A 12,004-nucleotide genomic window follows, 5' to 3' on the forward strand; every position below is an offset into this window, starting at 1 on the left:
TGCTGCAGAGGTACGAGCCGAAATGGACAATAAAAGTGCGCTTCGAACGCGTCCTCTCTGCTCCTTTATTCGGCGCTAACGAAACTTATAGCTGCCTATGCCAGCCTCTTAATTACACCGCTACGGCGATTTCCGAAAACATTTAGCTGCTGTATACAAAGGAAATAAACCCACATTGTCAACTCGAGAGCGCTCCGGAGTTTAAAAGGCTGCTCTGTAACCCAGCGAAATAATTATTGAAGGCTACGACGCCTCGGTCTTTGTCAGAGTAATTGCACTGGGCCTGTCAGCTCTGCTGTTCTGCGGGAGGAAATCCCACTCTTGTGCTGCTGGGGGGTTTTACGCCAGCCCGGCTTTGGGCAGCACAAGGAGAAACTTTCTGCGGGTTGGCAGCGCGGCCGTGCGCGCAGCTTGCGCGGGGCCCACCCTGACCCGGGGCGCTGCAAAGTTCCCAGGAATAATGGATGTGGGCAGGCTGGCCTCGGCCGGCAGGGCAGAGCCGGCAGCGCTGCTGCAGCCCGGCAGACCGGGGGAATGGTTTTAATTTCCACCGCTGGGATCTGATTTCCAGAACGCTGGGAATTATTCCCCGTTCTCGCCTTCCTCCCTATCCCTCCAAAAGATTTTTGATAAATACTAATTTAAAAAAAAAATTAAAGGAGAGAAATGTCTCTCCGGAAAAATAAAAAAATTAAAAATAATGAAAAAAAAGAAATAAAGTTGATTAAATCCCAAGCTCTGTGTCTGTAATTGCAGTGGTGCAACGCTGATAACACGTAGTTATCATCGGAAAAGTTGACCAAGACAGGTTAAATTATTTAATAAGGAACTGCTTGTAATTATGTTATTTACAAGGTATGACAGAGGTTTGAGGAAGAAACAGAAGCTGATCTCAGGGAAATGGACGGGTTTGGGTGACCCCTGGAGCATGGAGTTTGAATTATGGAGATGGGGGGCTGAGAGGTGAATATGGACTAGAGGAGAACAAGATGACTTTTCACCTCAGCACATTTAACTTTTAAATCCAAATAAACGTCTCGCGTTGCTGGATGGTCGCGGTGTAAAAGAAAAAGGACTAATCCCGGCCAGTTTGGGAGTGTGGGGAAGGGGCTGCCCTTTCCTCACCGAGAAAAAATACCGCCAAAAAAATACAAGTTACAGAGGGGGAAAAGTGCATTTTAAAATAAATCTGGGTAACTCGCTGGGATTTTTTTTTTCCTCTTTCCTTTCTCCCTCGCTAAATTAATTATATCAAACATCTGTTCCCATGACGTTGTCCTCCATGCCACACACACCACTGAATGATCTCAACGCTGCCTCGAGAAGCAGCAGCACACCGTTTTCCCTTTCCCAAATATCCTCCGGTGACCGGGATCCCGGTCAGCAGCTCCCCGATTCACGCGCTCCGGTGAGCCCGGGGCGGGCGCTTGGCTGGCCCCCCACCCTTCCCGCAGGGCACGAACTCGGGAACTCGCGTGGCACGGGAAGCGAAAACTTTCTCACCTGTTTGGTCATGGAGTCTATTAGCCGAACGTACAGGTCCTGCTCTGTCCTGACTCCTGCCGAGGGAAAGCACAGACAAAATCCCCGTCAGGATTTCGGGAGCGAGCCCCCCCGGTGCCACCAGGAAAGGATGAGGTCAGGCGATTCCCGCAGCGGGCAGGGATCGGCCCCGCGCCGGCGGCGGGGACACGTCCAAAAATTCCAAACAAAACCCATCGATAATGGCAAAAACGAGCCGGGACTGAGGGAGCTGTGCCGAGCCCGGCGCTCGGGGGCCGTGGCCGAGGCTGCCCCCCCGGCCGGGCTCGCCGCGGCCCCGGGGAACGCGCGGGACCGCGGGCGCGGAGCGGCCCCCGCGGCTTTTCCGCGCCCGAGGAGGCGGCTCCGCCGGGCCGGGGCTCCGCTCTGCCCCATCCCAATAATTGCCATCCATTCCCAAACTAGAAAAAAAAGTGCCTCCAAAGTGCCGCCGTGCCCGAGCAGCCATCGATCCCCTTTTTTACTTTCCACTTCAAGCCCAGCCGGTTAATCATGTGAAGTACCATTGACTTATCGATCCTTTATGTTTTGTTTTCCTTATATGCCAAGGAAAGAGCCGTGTTTACACGCGTGTAATTTTAATCTCGAAATCTTTATACCCTTTATCCCCCTGCTCCCCCCCAAAAAAAGGCCTCGGAAGGAAAACCAGACTTTTCCGCGGCACCCAGGCGCTCAAAAAATGAGAGAACGACAACTTACCATTGCTATACAATAACTGAAGTTTATAATGAATCCCATTGTTAGTTTTTTCATTGTTTGGCTCCTGCAAGCAACGATAAATAATTACATTTAGCATGAAAAATATCGCCCTCCTCCTGCTGCCCATTTTTCTCGTCCCTGAAGCGGCTCGGGGTTAACAGTTTGCAGAAATTCAGAAATTCAGCCCACGGTCACTCTCTCTCTTTTTTTTTTTTTTTTTTTTTTTTTTTTCCTGGTGTGGAGCGCTGATGATGTCATTAGCTCGGTGCAAATATGTCATGTTTTGCCGTTTTTCCCGGTGTTTCAAATAAGTCGGGGCCGCGGCGCTAAGTTTCTAAGCCCGGGGTTTATTCCGGGCGGCCGTGAGAGGCCGGGGGGAGCCGCACGTGGCGTGGGCGCCGCCGGAGCGCCGGGAGAGCCGCCGTGCTGGGAACGAGCTCTGCTCCACTCAATTACGCTTAAAAAAATTTAAAAAAAAAAAAAAAGGGGGGGGAGAAAACTGGCAGACTTACTTTCTCTTTCTCCACAAAGTCCACAAAAGCTGTTCTCTCAATCTCCACCGGCTGTCCCTGCCTGTCGTACAGAGCTAAGACGAAGTGGAAAAAATTGGATTTTCTGAGATTGGAAGGCGGCTGTTTCTCGAAATGTGCCCGAGCCAGCCCCACGCCGCTGCGGGAGAAAACAAGACAAGGCGTGGGTGAGAGCGGCGGGAAGGGGCGCGCAGGCTCCGCGGCCGCGGGGGGATGCGGGGGGATGCGGGGAGCGCGGAGCGGCGCGGAGCGGGGAGGCTGTAACTGATACGGGGCGGGCGGGGGGGGGAGTTAAAGGGGGGGGATTTACGGCCGGGATGAGAAATACAGGAGGAGAAAACCGCCGGGAGAGGATTTGGCAGACGTACCTTTGGGCGGCCGTGTTAGCATCCACTACCCCAGCAGTATGCATCCATGAGCGGACGGGGTTCATCCCACTGCCCAGCGGTTCTTCTTTCATGGTCGTCCCACCTCTCGGTATATTTTCCTGAATCCCAAACATTAAAACAAATTTGGGCAAAACCAGCTCCTAACCAAAAGGGGTTAAAATTGAGGGAAATGTCAGATACGGGGTGGGTTGGTTGTTGCTTGATTTTCTCTCTCTCTCTCTCTCTCTCCTTGGCGACTGGAATATAAGAGATGACTTTACTCCCTGTGATCAGTAGGAGAAAAGCCCAGTTCAAGTCTTGCTTCCTTCTTCAATCTGTCCTGTATTGGCACGACATAAACAATTTACTGAGTACTTCTGTGCGGCGAGTTGGATGGCGTTCCAGTTTGGTGGTTTAAAAAAAAAAAAAAAAAAAAAAAAGAAAAAAAAAAAAAAAGAAGGAAAAAGTATAACTGCAGCCGGCGACACTGCGAGGCGGCTTTTTTTTTTTTTTAGAGGGGGAGGGGGGGAAAAAAAGAATAAATATTTTTGTTGTTGTTGTTCGCAGACGCGCTCAACGTGGTGTCATCCTAGTAAAAACCGGCTCGGCAAAAAAAAAAAACCTTCAGGACACTGCTGAATCGACCACTTTCTGGCAAGGCTCTCCTGCTCCAAAAGACAAATAAACGGGGGGGAAAAAAAAAAAAAAAAAACCCTGATTACCGCGGAGGTGTTGCCGGGCACACGGGAGAACGGGGCGCGGGCCCGTGGCGGCTCGCGGAATGGACGGAGGCGCGCAGAGCCCGGCCCTCCCTCCCCGAGGAGCGCGCCCCTTCCCCGGGAGCCGGGCCCCCGCCGCCGCGGGAGACGTGGCGTCATCGATGACGTCGCCGAGGGGGCGTGGCCGCGCCCATATATGGAGCGCGGGGTCCGGCGGCGCGCCCGCCCGGCCCCCCCCGCGGCTACGGCGACACGGACGGCGACAGACGCGGCGACACGCGCGGCGACGCGGCCCCGGCCCGGCCCGCAGAGGGGTCGCGGCCCCCCGCGCCGAGGGGTCGCGGAGGGGCTCGGCCGGACAAAGGGCGGGATGGCGGGTGCGCCCCTGCGCTGCGAGCGCCGAGCGGACGCGGCCGGGGCTACCTGCGCTCGGCGCTCGGGTGCGCACGCAGAGGCAGCCCCGGCTCCCGGCCGCCCGTGTGTCCCCTCAGAAACACAGCCTGACATTTCCTGTCATGGGTTTACGTGCGGGTTTATGTTCCTGTACATTTCGTATTGATACGGATTTATGTATTGGTATACATATTGGTATTTTACACATTGGTACTTTATACACTGATATTTTATATATTGATATTTTATACACTGATATTTTATATATTGGTATTTCATACATTGATATTTTATACACTGATATTTTATATATTGATATTTTATACACTGATATTTTTTACATTATTTTATACACTGATATTTTATACCCTGATATTTTACACACTGATATTTATATATTGATTTTTAAACGCATTGATATCCTTATATATACTGATATTCTATACATATTGATGTATTTTTATATATATTTACATGTGATATCTATATATCTTCTCCTCAAGTGGTGAGCCTTTTCCGCCCAGCGTGGGCTACCACTTCCTTGTACTATTTTTTTAAAATTCTCTTTTTTAATTTTTGGTGCTTATTTTTTGCGAATTTCCCAGGTCCCCTCGTTAATATTCCCCGAACTCGGGGAAAATCGGCGTTCGTATCTGAATGAATCGGTGAAAATCGAAAGTCCGATTCGCGTTATCAGGATCCCCTTTCTCCAAGGGGTGAGGGAAAAGAGGGAAAAAAAAAAAAAAAAAAAAAAAAAAAAGGATGTGTTAGAAAGCAATCTATTTTGCTGGTGTTGGGGGTTAATGACTATTGCCAAAGATAAGTGAATTATCAAAGCTGTTGCTCTACCCGATCTCAAAATCCATTACATTGCTGGCCGTCTAATTAAATACGTAAGTATAATAAAATCATATTTTATGACTATTTGAGGGTAATGAGATTAGTCTTTAGAAGCGATCGCCACATATTAAAGATGCCACTGTCTATAGAATGTTAATAACCTTAAATCAAAGTGTATGGAAACTATTCATGAGAAATTAAAAGAAAATTCCTGTATTCATAATCAGCCCGGAGCTTTTGAGGTACAGTAGGGCAGATTACAAACCCAAACACTTTTATCGCGCGGAGAGAGACACCAAAGTTGCCAAACAATGCCGTGCTCGCGGTGGCATTTGGTGGCACGGACACGTTTGGGGACCCGCAGCGGCCGCCGGGGGCTGCGGGTCCCCCCAGCCCGCAAAACCTTCCCTGCTAAAAATCAGGTAAAAACCGCCCCACGCCGCTGTTATTGCGAGATATTCCCTCAAATGAGCAACGCCGAACTTGGTGCTTCCCCTCCGCTAACGAAAGCTTAAAATCATTTACAGTATCTTTAATTCAGATTACACGCGCCAAGGCGATTTAAATCTGATTACCAAATTAGAAGGTTTTAAAACAAATCCTTTTAAATCTGATACTGTTGACTAAGGAGGGGAAGAAAAAAAAAAGTTCCATAAGCCCATCACATAAGGTAACGATCCTGCCCCAGAAAGAAAGGGAGTTTTAAACCTTTTTGACAACAAATGCAGCTGCCCCACTATTTTGGACGATATTAAGCGAAAATGAATGCAAATCTGTGTTCAGAAGCCATCTGGCCAGGAATGGGGGAATCAGCTGCTCCTCACAACAGGCTCTGAGCCTGAATCTATTTCAGCTCATTTTCTAGATCATCTGGTCCTGCACCCAAAGCGTGGAAAATACGGTCTTTATCATTCACCAACTTTATCTTTTTTCTTTTTTTTTTTTTTTTTTTTGTCACTCTGGCTGCCGGGAGCTGCCGGGAGCCCGCCCGGGCTGCTGCCCTGCCCGCAGCGCCCCGCTCCGCTCCCAGGCCGGCATCCCGCGGGGCGCCCGCCGCCGGCAGCTCCTCGCACCGCTCCGGGGCCCGGCAGGGAGGGAGAGGAGCGGCAACCGGGCCCCCCCGGCCCCGGGCCCCCCCAGGGCCGGCTGCCCCCAGCCCCGGGCCCGCTGCGGGCTGCGGGAGCGCGGCCCCGCTCTCCGCGCACCTTGCGCGGGGCGGCCGGCGCCGGGCGGGCAGGGGGTGTGCGCGGCTGCGGGGGGCGGCCCGAGCCCTCCCGGCTCCGCGGCCCTCCTCCTCCTCCTCCTTTTCCACCTCCTCCTCCTCCTCCTCCTCCTCCTCCTCCGGCGCCAAGTCTCCCTTTTGTGTGAATTTACGGGGTGAGGCTTCAGTGATCCCCCCGCAAATTTGCATTTAAATAGCGACATCAAGCGATGCGCGTGCCACACACCAGCGGGCTCCCAGATGTCACGGCGGAGCCGCTCAGATGGCCGCAGCCCAGCTGTCCCCCGGCCCGGCCCCGCTCCGCGCCCCCCGCACCGCCCCGCGGCGCGTCCCCCTGCCCCGCACGGCGGCCGGACACGGAGCCCCGCGCAGCGCGGAGCTCGGAGCTGCTGCCCCGACTCCCACCGCCCCCAGAGCACTCCCCGAAACTTTATTGTTTTATTTTTTCCCCCCTCGGGACAATCCCCTCGGGACTATTATCTCAATCATTTCACTTTTTTTTTTTTCCTCCTTTTCCTTATTATTATTTCTTATTTATTTCTCATTTCACGGTTTAAATCACCCAAGTCGGAGAGCGTGATTTCGGTAATTTCGCTGTTTCCTCGGCCCCGAGCAGCCCAGTTCCGCGCTTCCCACCGCACAAACTTTCCCAGCGGGAAGTTGCGCCGGGAGCGGGGAGCGGCGGCCCCGGCCCCGTTCTCGGGGGGCTCGGCCGGGCCCCGCAGCTCGCCGAGGTGCGGATTTCAATTTTACTGCTGGAAGGCGCCTTCATCACCAGCGAGCTGGGTTACACCGGGCGTAATTTATATGCCCGGTGTGACCGAAGCAAACCTCTACAAACTCCCGTGCCGCGGGAGGGAGGGATGGCTGTTTTGGGGCGAGTGGGTGTTGTGGTGCGGTTTCAGGCTTCGGGCCGTTCGTTCCCGGCCAGGCGCTGCCTACCGCGGGGGCGCAGCGCCGCGGGGCCCGGCCCGGCCCTTGCGCGGGGGGTCGCGCATCCTCGGCCCGGGGCAGAGGCCGAACGCGGCCCAGCCGCGCAGCGGGGCCGAGCCCGGGCGGTGCCGGTGCTCTGGGGCTCCCCGGCCGGGCCGCCAGCCCGGGCCCCCCGCGCCCCGCCGCGGGCAGGGGGTGCGGGACGGGCCGGGACCCCCGCGCCGCTCGCCTTTGGGGACGGAGTCACCCGCGCCGGGCTCATTTCCGAGCTGGGACTGGCATTCCTGAGCATCCCGGGGCCGCTGCGCAGCGCACGGGACCCGGAGCGGTGCGGCCGCCCCGCGGGGCTCGGGGGTGGCCGGGGGGCCGAGCTGCTCCGCGCCCCGCGCAGGCACCGCGGGGCGGGCAGCGGCTCCGCGGGCTCGGGGAGGTTGTCCCTGCTCCTGTCCCTGTCCCTGTCCCTGTCCCTGTCCCTGTCCCTGTCCCTGTCCCTGTCCCTGTCCCTGTCCCTGTCCCTGGCCGTGCCTGGGGGCCCTGGGTGGCCTCGGGCGGCCGGCCGCGCACCTCCCGCGCCCCTGCGCGGCTCAGGGCCAGGCTGCGCGGCCGCCTGCTGGGTCCGGCTCGGGGTGACGGAACTCGCTGTGGGTGCAGGGCTGTTTTACCCGAAGCGGCCCTCGGCCCTGCGCTCCCCCCGGCGCGCTCCCGCGGCCCCGCGCCCCGATATGGTTACACCAAAATTAGTTATTAAAAAAAAAAAAAAAAGGGAAAATAAAAAGGAAAAATAGAAGGAAAAAAGGGCTTAAACTTCCGCCGTGCCCGAGCGCCAGCCCTGTCAGCCGTGCGCCCATCGGGAGCTTCTCCTCGGTACCAACTCCCCGCGGGCGCTGCCCGGCTCCCGGCGGCCCGAGGGCGCGGCGCGGGCGCTGCCCTCCCGGTCCCCGCGGGATGCGGGGCGCGGCCCGGGGCTGCCGCGGGGCCGCCGCGGCTCTGCCCCCCGGGACCCCGGGAAGGGGCTGGGGGCGGCCGGAGCCGCGCGGGCGGAGCAGCAGCCGCCCCCGCGGAAGAGCGCGGGCGCGCAGCCGGGGCCGCGGGGAGCCGGCGGCCGGACAGGTCCCGTCGTGCGGCGGAACAATATCAACCGACTCCAACTGAACAAACAAGGATCGATCAGATAATTTCAGATATTATAATTGGCTTTAATTAAACACACTTCGTTCTAATTAACTCTGAAATTTTAGCATGCTTTGGGACGTTGGTGTCTGATTTGATATTGTCAGTCCAGATGTCCTAATAAAATTCAATCCTCCACTCAAGACTTCAATATTCACTAAGAACAAAATGCAAATTAAATGTAAAACCTAAAGTATCGCCAAAGGTATAATCAAGAAAGGTGTCTCAAAACTTCTCACTTTTTATTACGCGGTAGTTAGAAAATGCAGATTACATCCTAACAAGACCTCGACTGAATAATAGAAACCTTAACTCTTTCGTGCTCGGGGCTCGCTCTGCCCTGCAGGGATGCGGGAACGCGCTCCGCCGGCGCACGGCAATGCCCGCGGCGCGGGGCTCCCGCTCGGAGCGGCCGCGGGGAAGCGGCGGAGCCCCGCGGTGCGGCCCGCTCGCCCCGGCGGAGCAGAACTTGCCGCCGCCGCGAGCACTTTTGTCGCCGAGGCGAGCGGCGGCGGAGCCCCGGGCCGGCCGGCCGAGCGCACCCGCTCCCGCACGGCGGAGCCGCGGGAGAGCCGCGGGAGAGCCGCGGCAGCGGGCGCGGGCGGCGCAGCGCTCGCCCGGCGGGCGGGACAGCGAGCCCCGAGGGGGACACGCACCGGGGCAGGGTCCCCCGTGCCCTCGCTGCCCCGCATGTCCCCCGCCGGCCGCAGCGCTCCTGGCAGCGATTGAAGCCTCGGGGCGCGGCGGCGGCGCGGGAGCTGCGGGAGCCGCCCGGTGCCTCCCCCGGCCCGCGGCCCCGGTGCGGGTCCCGGGTGCCGCACCGGGGGACCCCCGAGCCGGGATCGGCGCCAGCCCACCGCCCCGGCGCGCTCGCGGAGCCCCGAAAGCCGGGCTATTCCCACATTAAACATTTGTATGTTTTCCATGCTAATGGAGTCACTTAAAGCTGTTGCTAATTTAACTTTTTAAAAAGGCCGCAGCGCGGTGATTTGCATTTTCTTTAGGATATTGAAATGAAGGGAAAACTGCTGGGCGGCGAGGCCGCCCCGAGCGTAGCTGGGGGCCACGCCGGAATGAAAACAGCGAAAGAAAAGAAGAAAGAAGGAGAGCGCCGCTTCTTCCCGACTGTTAATAAGCAATTTGTCCCGCCGCGATTTACATTGCAAAGACAAACGTGTCGGGGCGCCCGGCCCGGCCGGGGCCCCCCGGGCCGCTCCCCCGCTCCGCGCTGCCCCGACTTGGCCCCCGCGAGCCGCGCTCCGCATCCCGCCCGGCGCGCAAGTCCCGCGGCCGCGGGCGGCCGGCGGAGACGGGGCGCTCCCCGCGCCCCTCGGGCTCGAATTTCCAGTGGGCTTCCGAACGCCCCGGCCTGGGTAAACAACAAGTGCTGGGATGGCCGCTTCCCTCGGCAGATCCCCTCTCGCCGCCGCCGAGGCTCTGTAGCGTGGGGACCGTGTGCCATCTACAGGACACTGCGCGGGCGGCCGCGCTCCGCGCCCCCGGCCCCGCCGCCTCCCGCTCCCCCCGCACATCCGCCAGCAGCCGCCGATTATTTGTCATTTCAACTTTTTAATTTTTTCTTTTTTTTTTTTAACCTCACATTAAAAGTTGGGGGTGATAAAGAGCGCGGCGCTGCCCGCGATTTTTAAACTTAATTAAATTTTTTATTTTTTTAGATTAAAAGATGTGAAATGTAAAGATAATGCGATTTGATTTGTTAGTCTAACTCCGCGATTTGAGAGTTGATGTCCCCAAAGACCGGGCGAGCTTTTTCCCTTTATTTATTTTTATTAAAACATCAATCTACTCTGGAGCTGGGTGAACTCAGTTTCACCTAGAGAACATAAAATTCTCCATACCAAGGAAATAAGCACCTTTCATAAATCAACAGTATTCCTGACAGATCGATCAATTTTTGGTTGTTAATCCGAAAGGAGGAGTTTTAATTGCTTTCTGCCTTTTAGCCCGGCCACCGCGGCGCGGCGGCTCCGGCGGCGCTCGGCTCTCCCCTCCTGCGCTCGGGAGGGTGGATAAAAAGCCCCGGAGACCCTTCCGCGCCGCCGCCGCCCCGCGCAGGGCCGCGCAGCATCCCCGCCGCGCAGGCTGCGCGCAAAGCCGCGGGCGCGGCCGTGCCGGGGGCGCGCAGGCTGCGCGCAGAACCGCGGGCGACGCTCCCGCGCCCGGCCCGTCCCAGGTAAGCGGCATCTCCGCCCCCTCCCGCGCCCCTTCCCGCGGCCGCTTACCTTGCGCGGGCGCGGCCGGGGCGCGCGGAGGGCAGCGCGCACGGCGGACGGGGACGCGGCGGAGTGCGCGGAGCTCCCCGCGCTTTAATACACTTCTGGCCCCGCGCAGCAGCCCGGCCGAGCGCGGGGGGGCCCGGCGGTGCGCGGGGCGCAGCAGTGCGCAAGCGTCCGTCCCCCCCCGCGCTCTCCGCTGCGCGGGGGCGGGCGGGAGGCGCGGGGCGCCCGCGGGGGCGGAATCGGCGGCGCGGCCCCAGGGGGAGCGCAGGGGGGCCGGCCCCGAGCTCGGCCCGTCCCGGCCCTCCGCGCATCCCCGCCCCGCGCCCCGCGCTCCGTCCCGGGACGCCGCGGAGCCCGCGGATCCCCCTCCGGCATCCTCCCGGCCCGCGGAGAGACCGCCCGGCCCCCGCGGACGCGCAACAGTTCGTCCCGCGGGGGAACTCACCGCTGCCGGCTCCGCGGGACCGAGTGCCGCCCGGCGTGCTCACACCTCGCCAGCTCCTTCAATCCCCCCGGGCGGGCGCTGCCGGGGCCCGGCGCCCTCCTGCTCGGCCATCCCGGGCCGGTGCTGCGCTCCCGAACTTCCCCGCTTGGCTCTGAAGCGCCGGCGATGCGCGAAGAACGCGAGCGGCTGCGAGAGACTTTATTCGGTTTATTTCTGCTCTTCCTTCCCCTCCCTCTCCCAGTTTAGCCCGGGAACTCCCGCAGCACCGCTTAATCCTCGAGGAGGGATAACTGCCGAGATCTTCAGCGAGCTCTCCGCTGCCACGGATACTTCCTAGAGCTCCGGCAGCTCTGTGAGGGATGTGCAGCTACAAGATGTGAAGGTATTTAGAAAAAAAAAAAAAAAAGGCAAAAAAAAGCGCAGCGGTTTCCAAGTGAAGCAGATTCCTGCAGGGAAGTGAAGCCCGGGTTTAGGACTGGAGCTACATTTGTAAAAAATGAACCTGTCGGTGCCGGCCTCGCTTAGAAACTCAGGGAACATTCACCCCCGGGTTTGTCCTGACGGCAGCGGCTCTCCGGGCTGGGTTCAGCCTGCACAAGGCAGGGGTTGGCATCGGGAGGGAGGGAGGCTGCGGGCCGTGCGGTTCGGAGCGTGTCAGAGCCCGGGCTGGGCAAGGCTGCCCCACGCACAGGTGAGCAGCGCAGAGCTGCCTCCGGCCAGGGCCGCCTCACGGGGGCATTCCTGCTGTGCTCACCCACGGACAAGCTCAGCCGCCGCTGCAGCCCCTGGGAAACAGCTGCCCAGATGTGCCGCGGGTGGGCAAAGTTTGGGCCGGCCCAGGAAAAGCCAGCACAACTCTGCTCCTCCTCGCCTCGTCCCGCCGCAGGGATGGAGCGGCGGGAG

At 58.5% G+C, this 12,004-nt stretch overlaps 1 protein-coding gene across 17 annotated transcripts in view; it reads right to left on the reverse strand.

The window, feature by feature from the left end:
- The window catches only part of EBF3 (EBF transcription factor 3), a 131,764-nt gene extending 120,394 nt beyond the window's left edge, over positions 1-11,370 (reverse strand). For 12 of the 17 annotated variants that reach the window (XM_038140405.1, XM_038140404.1, XM_038140408.1 and 9 more), the window contains exons 1-4: positions 3,140-3,733; positions 2,754-2,910; positions 2,242-2,305; positions 1,504-1,559 (exon numbers count right to left, since the gene is read on the reverse strand). In XM_038140405.1, the coding sequence (XP_037996333.1) occupies positions 1,504-1,559; positions 2,242-2,305; positions 2,754-2,910; positions 3,140-3,273 (411 nt within the window). In that variant the 5' untranslated portion in view covers positions 3,274-3,733. Of the gene's footprint in view, positions 1-1,503; positions 1,560-2,241; positions 2,306-2,753; positions 2,911-3,139; positions 3,839-10,659; positions 10,818-11,101 lie in introns of those variants that run through there. The other 5 variants (XM_038140412.1, XM_038140403.1, XM_038140398.1 and 2 more) reach the window with 4 other exon arrangements.
- Between the last annotated feature and the right edge of the window lie 634 nt (positions 11,371-12,004).

This window comes from Motacilla alba, chromosome 6 (genome assembly GCF_015832195.1).
Source record: "Motacilla alba alba isolate MOTALB_02 chromosome 6, Motacilla_alba_V1.0_pri, whole genome shotgun sequence".
Classification (NCBI taxonomy): domain Eukaryota; kingdom Metazoa; phylum Chordata; class Aves; order Passeriformes; family Motacillidae; genus Motacilla; species Motacilla alba.